Genomic DNA, 19,409 nt, shown 5'->3' with positions numbered 1-19,409 from the left:
GGGTGGGTGGAATGCCCCCCTCCCCCCCCCCCCACCAGCTAAGACAGAAGACACTCAGGAGGAACAGACTGAAACCCCCCATTCCCTGTGCCACAATGACGGGGGGAAGAAGGGAGTGAATTTATGATTAAAGTAAAGTCTGCGAAGAAGGGAGGGGTGGAGGCGGGGACGTACAACTGTTAAGATCTGGAGGAGGAAAGCAGCCTATGAGGAATTGACTAGAACCCCACTCCCCACTACCCACCCCTCCCCACGCCATGTTGGAGGGGGGAAGAAGGGAGTAAAATCGTGATGAAGTTTAAGTCTGCTAAGGAGGGAGGGGTGGGGGGAAGGTGCTTTAAGACCTGGCCATGCTTCTCATTACCCGACTCTGGTTCACTGGGTGTGTAGTTGTAGTAGTAATAAATTAGTTTTCTTTCTTTTATTCTGTGTTGAGTCTGCTTTGCCCATGACACTAATTGCAGAGTGATCCCTCTGTCCTTATCTTGAGTCCTAAGCCTCCCAATATATATTCTCTCCCTTTTTCGTCTGAAAAGGGGAGAGAGTTAAGTGGCTCAGTGGGCATTTGGTCTCTATCCAGGGCCAAACCACCACACACAGACTCACAGAATATCCTGAATTGGAAGGGACCCATAAGGATCATCAAGTCCAACTCCGGGCTCCACACAGGGACAGCCAATTCGGAGCATGGGACTGGCTACATTATCCGTTAGATCAGCACACTGAATATATTAGCTTACATTAATTAACATTCAGAATAATAAATGACAAACTCATAATCAACTCCATTAGTATTTAGGGAAAGCCGCAGGATTATAAGCAACAGCTGAAAACTAAGCATACACATCACATTGCTATTTCACCGTCTATCCTTTCTAGCTTTGTTGGCTCTCATCACATATTTCCACTTATTTTGAAATGGGGTTCCTAATACTTGATACAGTAAGTGGCAATATCTATTATATCTGTTATCAACAACAACAAGCTTTCCTGCAGGCCAGTAGGAATTTATTCTTTTCCACTGGAAAAGAATACTCTTTTTTTACTCTTTATTCAATGATGAGACAACAGAAGGAAAAAAATCCTACTCAGAGGCTCTGATGGGACATGAGCAAAAGTTACCCATGGACAAGGTTCACATATGAGTGAAAATGACGGGACAGATTTTTGGAGTTCAGGCTGCTACAAGGGACTGCATTTATTGGCTGGGACATAGCACTGTGTAATCCATTTTGTGAGCTTATGGAACCATAAGTATTTGGATAAGGATGAGAAATTCCAACCAGTAACTCTACCTGCGTAAAATGTAATTAGCAGAGGTGGAAGAAGAACTTGAGATTAGTGATAAAGTTTGAAAGAATTAAGAGGCAGGAAAAAACAATAGAATCAGTGAAACAACAAAGCTGCTAATGGTTTCAGAAGAGGGATGGTAAAGAACATAAACATGCACAAGAAAAACAAGAATCAGAAGAAAGGTGAAGAAACCCCAACACAGTAATCACTGTCAAGAAGAGGGGTAGGCCGCTGTACAACAAGCCTAAGTTTTTAATAAGTGTAGCCCATAAACCACAAGGATGCCTGAAGAAATATGTTAATGCCTCTATTACACCTCTGTTAAATATAACTCCCACCAGAAGGCAGATATGCTGTCAATCAAACATTAATCCTTTGACCTAACCTACTCATCAAGTCTATGAAATTATGACAGATTTTTTATTTTTTTTTAGAGTATTTTTGGATTTGGTTTGGTCTTGTGGAGGGAGATCTCCACACATGTAGGCTCCAGGTCTATCTACTGTAATGCTTTATTAAACCACTTATAATTAACAACCACATTTACACTGCTGTTGCGAAGGCTGAAAGAAAAAGTTACTGGCAGCACCTAACTCACTTCTCTTCATGGTGCCCAAACATACAGTCAACACTACATCTCTATTTCGATGTTTTGAATACTGCCTTGAAAGCATGGTAGCTTCTTTGTCATATTTTGTGGCTTAGCTACCATTTTTGGCAAAAAAAGATTTACCGGAGGAAACAGAAAATTCCAATAATTTTCCACATACCAGCCCAGGACCTTTATTTAGTAACTGTTAGCAGTGCAACCTCAAATTGTCATACTTGAACCACCAAATTGTAGGGATTGGAAGGGACCTCCAGAGATCATCGGGTCCAACCCCCCTGCCAAAGCAGCTCCCTAGGACAGGTCGCACAGGGAGGCGTCCAGATTGGTCTTGAATCTCTCCAGAGAAGGAGACTCCACATCCCCCTGGGCAGCTTGTCCCAGGGCTCCCTCACCCTCACTGTGTAAAAGTTCTTCCACATGTTGGTGCAGCCATTGCCCCTTGTCCTGTCTCCACAGACCATAGAAAAGGGGCTGGCCATTTCCCCCTGTTTCCCACACTTGAGATATTTATGAACATTAATAAGAAATTAAGATATGAAATGAAACATTAATGAAGAAATGGTCAGCTGTTAGTTTTCCTGCTCATATATCTGTGGTGGAAGAAAAAGGCAAAGGATGTCTCTTGAAAAAGATGGTTACTTTGGAAAAAGAGAGCAGAGAGGTCTGAGAGCAGGGGTGTGGTATGGTGAGTCATATGCAGCTGCCACTGGAATGCTCAGCGCCTTGCTCCTATTGACCATCACTAACACAAACAACACTAAACATTCGAAGCTCCATTCCATCAGCTGTTAGAGCAGTGGGAGAAAGTTCTGACTTCTGCAAACTTTGGACCAGGTCCTTCAAGTAGAAGGCCATGCAAATGCTCTTGGGAGCCCAGGTTTTAATACTGAGAGAGAAAGCTGGTGCACAAAATGAGAACTGGTGCAAAAGACAACTGGCTGTGTACCTTGCAGGAGATGTGATGGCAACACGCTTGGAAGAAAGCAGCCCCAGTAGCACTGACAGTGCTACTTGAAGAGCTATTTGTCTTCTAAACAGAAACCTTATGACAGCAGTTGCTAGAGTCAGAACCACAACGTTTTTTACATTCAAGCATTTGTTATACTAATCTGAAAGCAGAATGGAAACTGGCTCCCAGGCCACAGTGCTGGCCTATGGCCAATTACATCACTTTCTGGCATATTTTTAGACAGGTCCCCAAACTCCTGCTTTGAATGAGATGCGTTGATTTCGAATACAAAACGCCACATACCTCTCCTCTGGTAACCTACCACAGTCTCCCACAGTACACAGCAGGTATAAACTTTCTTTCAAGTTTGTTTCTGCTATGAATCACGGCCCATCACCAGGAATTTAATGCTCAGCCACAAAAAGCACCACACTTGACCATTATATATATAATGGACTCTTTTAAGTGAAGATTTGCAAAGACATTTAAAACCACAGAACCGACTTGACCATTCCTGAGATTTGAAGCGGAGCACGTAACAAACAGCCAAGTCATTAATGCAAAGCACAGACTGAGGTTTTAACCCTACTTAACTGGAAGTTTTTCACTCTTTCTGAGCTCCTTGCATAGATTTGGCCACATAAGACCTCTTGCATACAAGCTAATGCAGAACTAAATGCAAAGTCCAATTAAAAAAGAAAAAGTTCATTTAAAACAAACTAGTATTATACACACCTTCATTTGACAGCATGGGCCAGCTCTAGCTTTTGGAGAAATATCGAATGAAACATTTTAGTCATTAGGACAACTACACTCTCTGTATGTCACAACTTCATATTTACACGCACTGGAAGTTGACACAGCCCCAAAAGAAATCTGTCTTCCAAGAAATGCAATTTTTATTTCTCTAGAAGAAAAAGTATTTTAAGTACTTGTGCCAATCTGTTCCCTTCTGCTTCTGCTCCTCATAGTATAACAGGCTCCACAGATTTTGCTCCTCACTGCCTACCCTGGGGCTTGCCGCTGAGATTGCTGGAACTCCGCTGAAAATCTTTCAGCTCTAAGTGTGTACTAAGAGCCAGAACTACTCCCAGTTTTAAACTCTTTCACTTAAAACATGCAATCAAGTCCAAACTCTCTTCTCAGTTAGATAACACCAAGGTTTGATTTTACTCCTTTCTGGTAAAAGTAAATACAAATAATTGATAAGGAAAAAAAAAACATTTAAATTTGTTTTAGCAAAGTAAATAAATATGCTTAATACCATGATAATATATGATTCACAGTATACTGTGCTATGCTTCATTTCAGTAAAAGTTATAACAAGGTATAATACTGTAACCATAAATGGAATAAAACACACTAAAGTTGTTTACAAAAAAGCCCACACATACACCTTTTCTATCATACTGACATCGCCATATTATTGGCCTCTGATGTAATAATCTAGATGTGAAATTCTACTGTCAACTGTATTTAAAATTTCCTTCCCCCCTCCCACTGCATGCTGTCTCGTCAGTATAAGGATATAATTATCTGATACTGGAACTGTACACGGGAAAACAAACACAGAGAGAAGCCAGTGTTTGTTTTCTGCTAACTGCTGTGATCCCTTCCTCCCACCTATCCCCTCCTTCTTCACAATTCGCAAGCTCAAGCCCTGGCCTGTAAGTAGAAGGTGTTGGACCAGAATCCTATGCTCATACAGCATCATCATTGAAATATTTACATATGAAAAATGTGTCTGAAGGCAGACTAAACCCCTCTTAAAATCCCTATAGTTTTACTGCTAGTAACTTTGCTGGGATATCCAAATTTGAGAAGCTATGAAGACAAAATTCCCTTCGTTTCCCTCAGGAAAGGGTGGTTCCTCTCTTTTTCTGGAGGGATGAAGTGATTTCTTCCTACACACTTAACTCTTTTGGGTTTTGGAAACAAATATTATTTCTAAAACTTACAAAACCCAGGAATTAACCATTTAGAAATGTAGTATAATCTGACAGGTAAAAAATACAAAAACAGTGAAACAGAAAAAAAGAAAAAGTAAGAAAAACTACACTAGGATTTGTCCCAGTTTCAAACTGACTAGCAGAGAAGAAAACCGGTTCTTGGCTCTGAAGTCTCTGAACCTCCAAAGTGCTGAGTGCTACTGCTCAGTTATGCAAAATCCCTAAGCACGTGCACAGCGTTGAGCATGTCACGTTGACAATTGTACTCTAAGGGGTAAAATGAAACACTCCTTGAGCGCTCCATCAGATCAGTGCTCAGCTTCATTTAGGATGGATCAAGCTGTAGCTGCAGCCTCAGTGACAGCAGAACAGAAGTAGCCTTCCGGTTGTCGCACAAGTCATCTCTAGGGAGTGGGAACAACGTGGCAGGAAGTGTACAGAAAGAAATCCACATGGCTTGATTAACACAACTTGAAACTTTTGCTTCCAAATGTTCCTAAAAAGGAATGGAAATCTTCACCACTCTCCTCCCAGGTCCAAAGGACGCGATGTTGACAGCGATAGATGGACACCATGTGCCCTCTGTGTCTCTGTGAGTTGAAGACATGGTGTGAGCTGGTATGTTTGTCAAAAGGTTATCAGGGCATACTTTTAAGGTGCATGTTTCCTGGGAAGGTCTCAAACCAGATCTTCCCCAGTGACTAGAAAGCAATCCTGAGCAGCAAACTGGATTCACTGACAGAGAGAGGCCAGCCCCAATCTCCACAGGGTGAAAGGGTGGACCAGCTATATCAGAATCACATGTTTTGATAAAGATTGTTGGACTTGGGTTTCTTCTAAATTCTCTTACCACCTGGATAGGCACAGCAGTCCAAGGTGTGGCAAGTATCAGGGTGATTTTGGAAACCTTATGCTGAGCAGGTCCATCACATGGAGTCTTCCAAAACTCTGGTCTAGATGTAGGGTGGTTCTGAAAGACAATCAGCTCTGGATTTAAATCTTTGCTTGTGACTTCATTTCCACTAGCTGCATTTTCTCTTCCAGTCAGCACAGCAGGAGACAGCCATATATCTCTGGAGACTGTCTGCTGGGGAAGACCAGGATACTTAGAAGTTACGTGGAATCTTGTGATTTGAAGGGCTGGAGAACCACCTGAAGGGAAGCCTTGTTTTGTTTTCTGGGATCCTGCTGGAAGACCATCTGGAGTTTCAGGTACCTTCTGTAATTGTGGCATGAGCAGATTTGAATGAGCATGACCGCTTCTATGGGAATCTGCTCGAAAAGGCTTTATCGTCAAGCTGCAAGTTGAAATGTAAAGCTTCATTGAAGCATGGAGGTCTTGCATTTGGACATTGCACTGGCTGCAGCCTTGTTGGGATCTGAGAGAATCACAAGGTTCCAGGGATGCATGGAGATCTTTGCTGTGGAGTGTAGAAACAGCTGGAATAGCAGACAGATCAACATCTAGGCGTGATGTCCAGCTTGGTGGAGTTTTGCAGGCAAGGACATCAGAAGGCAAAGATACAGCAAGCTTCAAGGGATCATTTCTTTCAGGAGAAATACGATGACCACTTTTTCCTCTTTCTGAATATTGCTTGTAAGGTGTTGATGTTGACCAAGTGCCAGAACCTTCATATCCGTGGCCCTGGCGGCCTCTGGGAGGACTGAACCACCCGGATGTCTCATCAGGACTGACAAAGTGACTAGCACTCCTAAAACCTTTCTTCTGGTCTGTGTGTGCCAGGACGACATCTAGCCTTGAACAGTAAGCTCCAGAAGACACGAGGCTTGGTGGCGAGCTGGCGTTTCCTGGAGCAAGCTCTGCAACTGACTGACCAGTGTGAGGATGCCACGCTGATGCTGGCATCTTTTGAAAAGGCCTGTCCTGCACAGCAGATTCAAAAGGAGGAGGAGGAGTCATTCTGCTGGAAGACAGCATCACTTCTGCAGTGGAGACATAGGTTGCAGAAGAAAGTTTGCAGCGATGGTCCCTGCATGACATTCTGAAGCTTAGTCCCAACCGATGCAAAGTCAAAGCCACAGAAGCTTGCCTTTCCCCCCGTTTTTAAAACCAATTCCTAATCCTTTTTCCTTTGGCGCTGGAAGTTTCCATTCTTCCTCTGAAGCAAAGGAGCGCAAGCTGAAGGAACATTCTCCAGGAAAAAAAAATTCTAAACTAAAAAAAAATAATTAAAAAATACACATTCAAAATAAAAATGCAACAGCTCTTGTAACACTGCTACCACCCCCTGTCACGTCTGCAAAGTGATAGGAGCGTGGGATGGGCAGAAAGATAAATTACAGAGCATGAGGCTCTGCTCCCGGAGCGTTCTGACAGCGAGACTGCAGACAGAGTAGGAGGGAGCCAGAAACGCCTGCCAGAGACAGCCTGCAGCCTTGCTGTTATTTCATCTGTGAAAAATCAAAAGCAAAGCAGCTAACCTGAGCAATGCATCTGCTGCTGGGAGATGGTTAGAACTGAGCAGAATGTACCGGACACCGCTTCTGCTCAAAGCAACAAAAAAAACCCCAAAAACCCCTTTTAAAATTTTCTTTCTTTCTCTCTTTCTTTCTTTCTTCAGCTGTTGCTTGTCTCCAGGCTGAATGGCAAGAGCTCAGTTCGTAAGGCTTATGAGAGTTTCCGACAGCAGTTCCATGAAACGGCAAAACTGAATTCACCATCATAACAATAATAAAAAGAAATTAAAGAAAGAGATGTTTGCCTAATTTTCTCCACATGTGCTCTATTTTCTTTAGCATAGAACAATCTTAAGACAAAATTCTGCAGAAATCCTCTGAAGGTTTAAGTAACTTGGATGTAATATAAGACGCTGGCGTAAAGTCAAACCTGTCACACTGGCACAGGCAGTGAATGGGAGAGCAGTTCTCAGTACTTCTGAGTTTAAAACACTCCTCTGTTGCCTTCTCCCTTCCCCTGCTCCATGCTGCTAGGGGAGACACTTGGTCTAAGACATATGAAGCATTGGGAAAATAGGATCCAAAAATTATGGGATGGCAGAAGCTCCTTTCTTATGCACATATTTTGCCAACGTGCAAAGCAAATTTAATGTGAATGAGCTTTGCTTCAAACACAACAGTCAGAAGAAACATGAGGGGTGGAGAGACTGCTTATATCTGCTTGCCTGATAGGAATCCTTTTTAAATATGTAGTTGCTCTTGTCCTTTCTGAAAGTAAATGACAAAATTCCCATTGGGAAAGTGGTTTGAGTGTCTTCAATTGATGCCTTGACTGAATGCTTTTTGAAAATGTGTTTGAAAGGATTGTTTTCCTACCACCCTGCCTGTTTCCTTAGGGAACATCACTGTGCAGCCATATTTCAACTCCATATAGTAGTAACAGACATCCAAAAGGAAAGGATTCCTTCTCCAGTTGCTTTTCAAATGCAGAGAAGTAAAACAGAGTGACTAAGGAACCTCAGTTCACTGTCAAATTGTATATACTGATCCATAAAGGCAGATAGTGGCAGCTGCAAGGCAGCTTTGCCCCCTTATTGAGATGGGAGTCTTGCAGCACAGGAAGAACCTGTTTGAAGAACGATCACATTAGAGAAGAGAGAACAGAGCAATGCAGGGGCATTCTGGGAATACAGGAGTTCTGGCTGTAGAGGAATCAGAACAATGCTGCTGTTTCTATTGAGGGTCAGGCTGATGCAGTGCATATTAAGGAAGGACTGGAATTGAGTAGAAGGCAAATTCCTTCCTGTTCTTCCATGAAGAACGGCAAATGAGCTGTATCTTCCAATGACTTCATTGTTTTTGCCCCATAGATTCTTCAAAAATACAGCTAATTTGGTATATAAGCACATATAATCTCTGACTTCTTAGCAGCAAAATAGCCTAAACCTGCAGCACTCTGCATTTACACGCACCATGCACTAATGCTGCTCCTGACATTGAGGTGATATTACCAGGTCTCAGATCAGTAAAACTGACTTAAAGACAGCAAAATATGATTTAAAGTGTGCAGGCAGCAGCGGAATTTGTGAAGTACAGCTGAGATGTGCTTTCACCAATAATCTTTAGCTCTGAGGCAAGCTGGTGTTCCTGGGTAGCTTCGTGGTACTTTTGCTCAGTGCCAGCTGTGGGTTAAAACCAAGATGACAAGAATGGACAACACAGGAGTGGGTCATCACGGAGGAAAAGCAAGTAAGTCCTGAAAGGAAAGCTGTTCATAGTATTGGCATAACTGGTACATTCAGAATAGTGAGACTACTACAAGAGAAAGATTCTGATAACAGACCTGCCCTTCACAGTCCTCAAGGTCACAGTCTTCATTCTCAGGCTTTTCTTTGGCTGAAGAAACTTGTGGTAGGAGGCAGTCAATGTGACTGATCCTACTAAGAGAATTTATTGGGTCTGTGATGAACACCCACCCCTTTTGTGGCAGTCCACCTCACGGCCTACAGCAATAGTAAACTCATCTGAATAGAGAAGTCATATAAAGTGCAGTTTACCTGTACAGAACATGCTGGGGGCATACAAAAAATGCCAGGTGCAATCGTTTTCACGTAGGAGTAATCTAGTATTCTGCAACCAGGACTCATGACTGAGGGCCAAGAAGAAACACTACCCACAGCAGCATCCTACACATTTACCTCTGAGGTATATACAGCAAAGCAGATGCCATAATCACAGTGCCTCTGCATGATGGGTGATCTCCATTTCATGAAAACAGAAAGGATACAGCAGCCAAAATTTTCTAGAGTTTACGTTTTCCCTGACGATGCTACCCATGCAGGAGTGAGCAATGACATCATCACTGCTCTGTAGGAAACTGAGAGAGATAAAATGCAAATTGTGCCATTTTTTAACAGGCAAAACTATGTAGTATTTTACTTCAGAAATCTGAAATGAGGTGAAACTCTTAGCTTCATGTTTGGGCACAAAGTCAGAATGCAGGCCATACTTGCCAAGAGTGCCAACTGTAGGGAATTATGAAGATATGCTTTTCCTTCAAGGCATAACTAACAGAAAGCTCCAAGCCAGTATGTCCCAAAGGTTTAAATGTCATTGTATGGCACAGCTTAGGGTCAGTTTTCCCAAAAATTTAGTGCCAGTGGCAAAGCACTGGTAGAAAACAGAGCTCAGCACAAACCAAGAGCCATTATGTTATGCTGCTAAGTGGTTTAATTAAGAATTATTTTTTCTTAACAAGAAATGACCCAGAGGTACAAACTCCTTTGGCTTTGCTTTAGCCCTTCAGTTTGGCCACCTTCAATCCATTGATGTAGTGTGCATGCCAAGTCTCAGAACAGTTGCAGCAATCTATCAATCCATGAACCTGCATAGTGACTGGAAAAAGCATTTGAATTCTACCCTCAGTTTTGTAATAGCAAACGTCAGACACTAAGCTGGAACCATTATAAATTCTTCCATGTATCCAGGAAATTGTGTAACAGAAAAAAGATAATTTAATATTGATGGAAAAAAACCCAAAAGCTTTTTCAAGAGCTACAAGATGATAAGAACATCCTTCTGTCTCTCTGCACTAACTGTATCAGCCCCCTATCTTCATGAGACCTTTTTCACTAGCTCATCTTTCTCTACTGCATCAAACAAACCAATATTCCTTACAATGAAGTTCTGTCATAGATGTTCTCCACATTGCTATCAACTCCCTTGCAGAATTGAGAAGTCAACTCCTTCTCCTGGATTAACTCACATTGCAACATCCATTTCCCACTAGGAGCATTTTCCCAGCACTAACTCTCACCCTGGGGTGAGTTTTCCAGCAGCACCTGCAAAGCAATCTCCCTGTCCTCCTTCAAACCCTCATTACATTTTCTCTTCTCTCTGAAGCCAGCAGGGTAATTTGCTAGCATTTAAGCTGTTTGTATGCTGAGGTCTGTTTGTAGAACTGACTAATACTGGACTGTTGTCTCCCTCTTCTGTTGTGACTGTCATCTGTTAGTGCTTATGTTTGTTTGCCATGAATTACCTTTCAGGCAAAGATCATCTTTTTGTTTCTGGTTCCAAACCTAAGCCCCATAAGAAAAGTCAAGGGTCTTGTACATTGCTACAGTCTCCAAGCGATACCACGATGCAAACAGTAACAATTAAAAGTGTCTTGTCTATAGACAGATGAAAGGATATGAAGTTTTAGGTGAACAGAAGTGCCCTTTTTAGTTTGGAAGAGTTCAAATGCTTGCAGAGTTTAGCTGCTTATTTCAAGTCTATAACTAACTCACTCACCTCTTGTGAGTTCAGGAGCATATCTAGGTGATCCCAATCCTTGTAGAACATTTGTTCTTGGTGTATTTTCTTCAGCCACTCCTTCTTCTGTTTCCATTCATTGTATACATTTTCCTTCTCTTCCAACAGAGCCTGCAGCTTCTGCTGAATCTGAACACAATTTACAATGAAAAACTCATCTTGGTCTCTATACTCTGTGGGCCAGGGAAGGGTGGGAGGAGAAAGGATTAAATGGAGTGGTAAACCCCTTAAATTGCAATGAAATTATTGAACTGAAAAAAGCAGAGTATGTTCTAGCATTTCTACTTGGGCAGACATATAATCAGAGGTGCCTTGTTTCAGGAATGGAGGAGTGTTTCTTAGAGCATATACAGCAGTCCAAGCCAAGAAGAAAGGAAGGTAACTGTTTCTAAAGTGCAACTTCTAGAGTCAAATCCTAATTCCCCATTATCTTTAGTCATAACAGTGGAATTACAGCACTTCAAATTAGGATAGGACAGATATTTAAGTAAGTTCTCAACAGAGCATATTCTCCTAATCAGTGAATACATGGCTAAATATTAGACTTTGTGAAATTTCAGCTTCCAAACTGTGTATATCCCCAGGCCTGCTACAAATTATTTTATCCTACATTCTTCTATGGGCAAAAGACTTAACAGTCAGGAGGTTTTCCAGTTACCATAGTAATACTTTGGAATATTCACCAAATTTTCAGAAAATCACTTGGTTTGCACAAACTCTGCAGCTTTCAGAAAATAATCAAGAGACGTTAATGAATTATCAAGGGGCAAGTAAACTATTAGATAGCAAAAGAAATAACGTTATAATGTTATGAGAATCTTCGAAGCTATTTGTCTTGAGTAAGCTGACATTTTGATCTCCATCTTTCATTTCTGGGGACTTAAATATACCAGCATAATTCATTACTACCGAAAACATTTCAGTTAATCTTTAAACTCTCTCATATTTTAGAGTGTTTCCATTCTTTGGTTGAGAGATTTTTTTCCAGTCTGGACTGGGATGGAATGTGAAAAACAGTATTTTGTGTGAAAACCCAGTTTGGGAAGCGGGTAGAATTATCTCCATTGCTCTGGACACAGCAACCTTCTCAAATAAGCCCAGCTTTGCTGCAGTGGGCCCTCAGGAAATGTCAGCACTCCTCTACTGCTGAGGGAGGGACAGATGTTTTTCATGCCCAAGCTGGGTAACACTCTGAGGCAAATGTAGGTCATGCATGTGGATAACGCATGAGCGCACACATGCATTTGTATGCTCACAGAATCACAGGGGTTCCAGAGATCATGGGGTCCAATCCCCTGACAATGCAGCTCCCTAGGACAGGTCTCGCAGGGAGGCATCCAGACAGGTCTTGAATCTCTCCAGAGAAGGAGACTCCACACCCCCTGGGCAGCCTGTCCCAGGGCTCCCTCACCCTCACTGGGGAAAAGTTCTTCCCCATGTTGGTGCAGAACTTCCTGTGCTCCAACTTGCAGCCATTGCCCCTTGTCCTGTCCCCACAGACACTGAAAAGGGGCTGGCCATTTCCCCTTGTGTGCCACACTTGAGATATTTATAAACATTGATCAGATCCCTTCTCAGGCACCTTTTCTCAAGGCTGAACAGCCTCAGTTCATTCAGTCTTTCCTTGTAGGGTAGAGGCTCCAGTCCTTTAATCACCTTTGTAGCCCTTTGCTGGACTCTCTCCAGGAGATCCCTGTCTTTTTTATCCCAGGGAGCCCAGAACTGGACACAATACTCCAGGTGGGGCCTGATCAGTGCAGAGCAGATAGGGAGGATCACCTCCTGTGACCTGCTAGCCACGCTTCTTACAGCGTGATATGGTACAGAAAGGTAGTTACACTGGTGTCGAGTGGCTGAATGTGGGTGACTGAATTCAAATGAGTTTTAATTACCTCTTTTGATCCTATTTCCTTATCTTGCAAGAGTGACTGTCCTAGCTGTACAACGTGACTGTACTTTTCTTCTCGTGCTTCAATCTCTGCCAGTAGCTGTTGATGCTGGGTAAGTCTCAGGCTGCTTGTAGATATGTCCCGGATAGTCTCTTTGGCTCTCATTTCCCTTATTATTTCTGCTGTCCATGAGAAATAGTCCCACACCTGGAACCCAAGAAAATGTGAAAGTTGGTGTTAGAGCTCAAGCTTTGGTTATTGGGCAGAAAAATGACAGGCTGACCGTTCAGCTTCTAGTGAATAGTAGTGGGGAAAAAAAATCACAGAAAAGAAAGAAAATACTTTATTAAGGCTTAGAGTGCTTCTATGAAGTTTAATAAGGGTGGATGATGTGACTGCAGGAATTTCTACATACTGTGTTAAATCACACACATATGTTTTGTGATATAATCAAACTGTATCATATCACATCAATGATAACAATACCTTAAACTGAGGCATTCAGCTGAGGTAATTATAAGCAAGAAAATTAAAAAACAAATCAGAGAATTGCTTTTGACTGTGGCTGAAGATGGTTCACAGAATTGTAGGGGTTGGAACGGACCTCCAGAGATCATTGAGTCCACCTGTCCTGCCAAAGCAGGTTCCCTAGGACAGGGTCTTGAATATCTCCAGAGATGGAGATTCAAACTTGTGCAAGTAAAAATAGTTTGACACTTTTGGTATGTCTTTTTCTGTGTTTGATTCTGCACCTTCACCTGTCCACTCTGGGTATCACATTTAGAATCTGTAATAGGTGTTCTGTACTTACAGGTCAGTGTGTAAAAAAATAGGACTGCAAGGGACCATGCTGGGGATTATATGGGATGGTTAATTAAGTTTTGTTATAGTTAAATTGTGTTTGGATCAGTAGAATTCTGAGGTGGTAAATGGTCTTTTGGTTTTTAAGTGTATTTTAGAAGAATGTTATATAGTAAGTGCTGAAGATGAATGCTCTTTTACTGCAGAGATCTAAACATTTTCTCTTGTGAATGGTTGCTGGTTTTTCCACTGAAGGAAACTATGTAATGGAAATATCTTCTTGCCTGTTCCATTTCACACATGGGGTTTTATCATCAAAATTGTGCACAGCTCAAAGCTGGCTTGTGAACCATCCAGCCAGGAAAACATGTTTTCAGAAAAACAACACAAAATTGAAATTGTCCAATTTGGGGTCTTATTAGTTTAAGCTTTAAAGCCAAGACATTATTTTCTTAAAGCCAATGAACACAATTAACTACCAAACAACTCTGTAAAAGGGTCCCATATAGCACGCACTTGTTGGCATAGTTTTGATTTGCAGAACTAATTCACACTCAGCTGGATGCCACTACAGGCACTGACATTGCACTTGGCACTGCAAATGTCTAAGACTCCCTGAGATTTTAAGCTAAGCATTAGGAAAAAATCTTTAAATCTCAGAATATTTAATGCAATGGAACAAGTCAAGAGCAAATAAGAAGTTATTGGATTGCTGCTGCCAGCGGCATTTAAGGACTAGGCATGCCTGCAGGAAACTCCCAAGCACAGCCTCACTGAGACCATGCAGATCCTACCACAAACTTTAGAACAAGAACCTCACATGTTTCAGAAATACTTCAAGTCTATGTTTAAGCTTCTCTTCCTTGACAGGCCTTCTTGGAAGATTTGGAGCTCTCTGCTCTCACTGTGTGTTGTCCGTTCAGGACAGCTCTGTTTCATCACATTAAAATTGTACGTGATGGGGTGCAAGGAGATATACTAGACAGTTGTATAGAACTCTCATTTCATGGAAAGACTGATTTGTTTTTATTTCCCCTCTTAATCAGTGTACAATTTCATAACAAAAAAGCCCCATGAACGAACAATGTCGGCTTAATCTGGCAGGCAGCTAAAACAACCACACAGCTGTTTGCTCAAACCCCTCCATAGCGGGATGGAGGAGAGAATCAAAAAGACAAAGAAAGGTAAAACTCATGGGCTGAAATAAAGACAGTTAAATAGGGCAGAAGGGGAAGACAATAATGCTGATCCTACTATTATTAATACTACCAAAAAAAGAATACACAAAACAAGTGATGAACAGCATGATTTCTCACCACCTGAAACCTATGCTCAGCTAGTTCTTGAGCCAAACCACCTCCTGGGTCACCTCCCAGTTATATACTGAGCATGACATCATATGGTATGGAATATCCCTTTGGCCAGTTTGGGTCAGCTGTCCTGGCTGCATCCCCTCAGCTTCTGGAGCACCCTCCACCTTCTCTTTGGCAGGGCAGTGTGCAAAGCTGAAAAGACAAACTGAACTCTGAATGACTATATTTTAACAGATAAATCTATAAAGAGCCATCCTGATGAAGATCCCCAGACTGAAGACTTAAAGAATCTAATATATGTTAGAAGAACAAATACTAGAAGCACTTTGCCTTGTTCTTACTATCATTCCTAGATACTGTCAGAAAGATAGTGGACAAATGAACCTTTCACCTACATCTCCAGAGCCACTTTAATTTTCCCTGTCACACTCCATTTTATTTTATTTCCCTGTCATCAACAGCTCTGCACAAGATAATGGATTCTTAGCAGTTAAAACCCAAACCAACCAAATCCTCCAAAAATCAAGGTGCCATAAGCATCCTGTAACTGTACAATATATTTTTGGAAATAAATATGACAGGTTATGTTGGTTTGAACACTTCTAAGGGACTTAAAATGGATTTGCTTTATGTGCAAAAGCTTCTCATGCTAGCACAAAATCATCATCTACACTCTATTGTGGTCTTGATCCCAGCACACCACCTAAAGACAAACTTGTGGGACGGTTTTTTCACCAGGTGAGCATAGCCATACCATATTCTCAGCTTCCCAGCAAACATGGAAGCAAGACTGTGAACTGCCAGAGCGACACTGAAGTTACATTTGGAACAGTTTATGAGCACCAAGAATGTAAAGGTGTTCTAGAAGCCTACATTGGCACTCTTGCTGTTGTAGTGCCTACTACTGCAGTACTTGTAACAATAATCTGCTTATTTGCAGTGGTGTAGCTCAAATGCCTTCACAGAGACTACTCACATTTGCAAAGTATTGTGTGTCAAATCATAGCTCAGTGGCCTACTGAGTTCTTTGGAGACAATGCTACTGTGCACTGCAAATGATGATTTACACTGCTACATGCATGTCACTGTGTTTAAGCAACTTGAGAAATTCCTGCAAAACCCAGCAAGTTGCATGTGATACATCCATGAAGTTAACTGAGGATTACTGCATGCCCTGAGAGACACAACAAACTTTTAGTCATTACAAATGAGAGCCTAACATCTATTTTTATCACTCAGTGGGAACTGCAGTCTTTGAAAAGACTACTGCTACTGCAGCAAAGTGATGGTAATTTCTGACCACTATTGATTATCCCATACACAATTGAGTACAAGCTTTCCTCCCTACAGGAGGTAAAAGATCTTTATCCTCTAACATCTTTCTAAATTGCTGCAATCACTTAAATACGTGATTAATCCAGATAGTACCTGCAGCCTTTTACATCAACATTTGCAGTTCAGAAATGCTCCTGTGATTCACACACTTTGAAGGCAGCTTTCCCCTGTGCACCAGTGGACAAAAGGCAGGCATGCTTACCTGTGCCTGAAACTGGTAAAGCTTGTGTGCTTGTTCCAGAAGTTTCTTGCGCAGTTCCACTTTAGACTTCAGGGCCTTCCAGTTGGTCACTATTGCCTGCTGCTTTGCTTTCAGATCTTCCACCTGCTTCTTTGAGCAATGGGTCAAGACCTGATCTGCAGCATGGATCAGCTCCTGAAGCTACACACAGCGAAGAAAGAAGATGTTAGGAAAGAGAGAGTTACAGGCATCCAGCTAATATCAAAAGAGTTATAATGGCTCTGTTAATTGTACATGAAACTACAATTCCAGCAGTGTTTTCAGACCTCACTTTTCTCAGGCTAAACAACAGCTTCCCTAATTTCAGTTCTGTGGAATAACAGTGACATCCAGTGTTTGCTACGGCTCATCACAACAGGGATTTTTTTCAAATTCAGCAGGCAGATGTTGTTTCTGTTTTACTATACGTTGCTTTCCCCACTGACCATATTCTCTTCACACATATTTCTCAGGCTCTTCTACCTTTAAAATAACAAGCAATCAGTGGGATAAATCCTAGTGTTACCTGCCCCAAGGCCAAAACATGAAGCCACAAGTAATATTAGGATTGCTACATCAGTAAGCTCACTATAACACATGCTGTGTTAACTATACTGTTACATTTATCAAAAAAAAAGGTGATGAAGAGAAAACTCATACTAGTATTATTGGTCTAGTTGAAACTAAACAAATGTCCTATATGCAATGAAACTCATGAGCTGAAACTTTTTGCAAGTTTGTATAATGAGCCCTATCCTTCTTTATTGCATTCCAATTCCTACCCCCCTGAAGTGGTTGAAAATTCCAGACTGCTGCCCCATCCTTCCTTTTATAATCCTTTGTAGTCACAGAATCACAAGGTTGGAAAAGACCTTTGAAGATCATCAAGTCCAACCATTCCCGTCCTAAGCTAAACCATATCCCTAAGTACCTCATCTACTCTTTTTTTGAACACATTCAGGGAAGGTGACTCAACCACATCCCTGGGCAGCCTGTTCCAGGCCCTGACAACTCTTTCAGGGAAGAATTTTTTTCCTAACATCTAATCTGACCCTGCCCTGGGGCAGCATCATGCCATTTCCCCTGGCTGAAGAGACCATCACCCACCTCTCTGCACCCTCCTGTCAGGTAGTTGTAGGTGGTGATAAGGTCTCCCCTCAGCCTTCTCTTCTCCAGGCTGAACACCCTCAGCTCCCTCAGCTGCTCCTTATAGGATTTGCCCTCCAGCCCCTTCCCCAGCCTGGTTGCCCTTCTCTGGACTCGCACTCAAGGTGTGGCCTCACCAATGCCGAGTACAGGGGCACAATTACTTCCCTAGACCTACTGGCCACAATCAATGCATTTTGTGTTCAATGAATATTCAGTTTCTCTGCACACAGAAGAGATTCTGGATTTTTTCCTTGTAATCATAGAATCACCTGGAACACTTTGAAGAAGGCAGTAAACACATCATAAAGGCTGGCATAGTCATACATTTCAAACAGTGATTGAAAATATCCCTGTGAATCACTTCACTAGTCAGTGCTCATTATAATAGGTCCCTTATTTGTAAGGTGTTGAAGGACCTACTTCATCATTGCTGTCAGATCTTGAACATGTTAAAAAAACTAGAGGACTAATGAGTATTGTTACACATTTTCAGACTCTTTACAAACAGTCTGTAATAATTTGGTTCACAATACTAAATCAGTACTACAGTTGTTTTGGAAACTTGAATTTTGGCTAAGCTTGAATTTTGGCTACACATTAAAGGCCACAATTGACTTTCATTACCTGCTGCTCATTCCCAGAGAGTTCATGCTCTAGGGCCACATGGTTCCGGAGCTGGGTTTGCACGCCTCTCATGTCCTTAGCAACATCATCTGGAATGCTTTTGGACTTCTCCTAGAAGGAAGAAATCAAAGAAAGCTTTGTTACTTTCTACTTCCAAGCAAAACACTACCAACCCACATCAGTAATTTTGTGCAGCGCGCTTCGTACTGTAGAGTTCAGGACATCCTGAGTTGCTCTAGTTGGTAAAAAGAAGCAGGAAGAATCTGTCCAAGTATCTCACTGACTAAGTTTTCTAACTTGACTATAAGAGATGAAAGTTCAAGTCTTTCCTTTATCAGACAACACAGGAGATGTCTTACAGGCTTTGTGTTGGTAATCAATCTTTAACAGTTACTGAAGTGACAATTTGAGTTCTTAAAGTAGCAGTAACAACCAACCGTTTCAGGCCATTCTTTGGGATACAGGTGGTCTATCTGTGGACTATCTTTAGATAAAAAGTTTAGTTATACACCCTCAGGAAAGATTAAAGATAAGAGACCATCACATGAAAGGAGACAATAAACACTTATTAGCTGAGGGAATTCAGTTGTTACACAGAGAAGCACTGGGAACACAGCAAGCAAAACAAAAAGGCATTTCAGCTGGAGAACAATGCTGTTGCTAGAATAAAATGGTTGGAAACTTGCTCCAGGTCAATTAAGGTGCAAATTAGAAAAACAACTCTAAATATTTCTGTAACAGATTCACAGGCTGGTTTGGGGTACAAAGAACGCATCATACTAAGGTGCTGTAAAAGAAAAGGCATGTTGTAGTTGCCTACAATATGACATCAATGGAGTTGGTGACTTAAACAACAACATCTAGTATTATGTACCTATGAGAATTCTGACCAGGGTACACAGGAAGGCATGGGCAAGATTGCTCTGAGTTGCTCTCCCACTTATAGCAGTGAAGCCTATTAACAAGACGAAACACAAGTGTGTGTTGGCTGCCTGGACCAAACTCAGCATGGGGATAAACCAACAGCTGGCCTGCGAAGTGTC

General features: G+C 41.8%; 1 protein-coding gene across 1 annotated transcript in view; it reads right to left on the bottom strand.

Annotated features, from left to right (window-relative positions):
• SPTBN5 (spectrin beta, non-erythrocytic 5) overlaps window positions 1-19,409 on the bottom strand; it is a gene marked incomplete at its 5' end in the record, with an annotated part of 97,770 nt that overhangs the window by 42,977 nt on the left and 35,384 nt on the right. The window contains 4 exons of the mRNA XM_084270534.1: window positions 11,015-11,164; window positions 12,928-13,131; window positions 16,576-16,755; window positions 18,367-18,477. Of these exons, the coding sequence (XP_084126660.1) occupies window positions 11,015-11,164; window positions 12,928-13,131; window positions 16,576-16,755; window positions 18,367-18,477 (645 nt within the window). The remainder of the gene's footprint in view (window positions 1-11,014; window positions 11,165-12,927; window positions 13,132-16,575; window positions 16,756-18,366; window positions 18,478-19,409) is intronic.

This window comes from Gallinula chloropus (genome assembly GCF_964237585.1).
Source record: "Gallinula chloropus genome assembly, chromosome: 14".
Taxonomy (NCBI): domain Eukaryota; kingdom Metazoa; phylum Chordata; class Aves; order Gruiformes; family Rallidae; genus Gallinula; species Gallinula chloropus.
The sequence above is the reverse complement of the archived record's forward strand: the minus strand, read 5'-3'. Positions and strand labels throughout refer to the sequence as shown.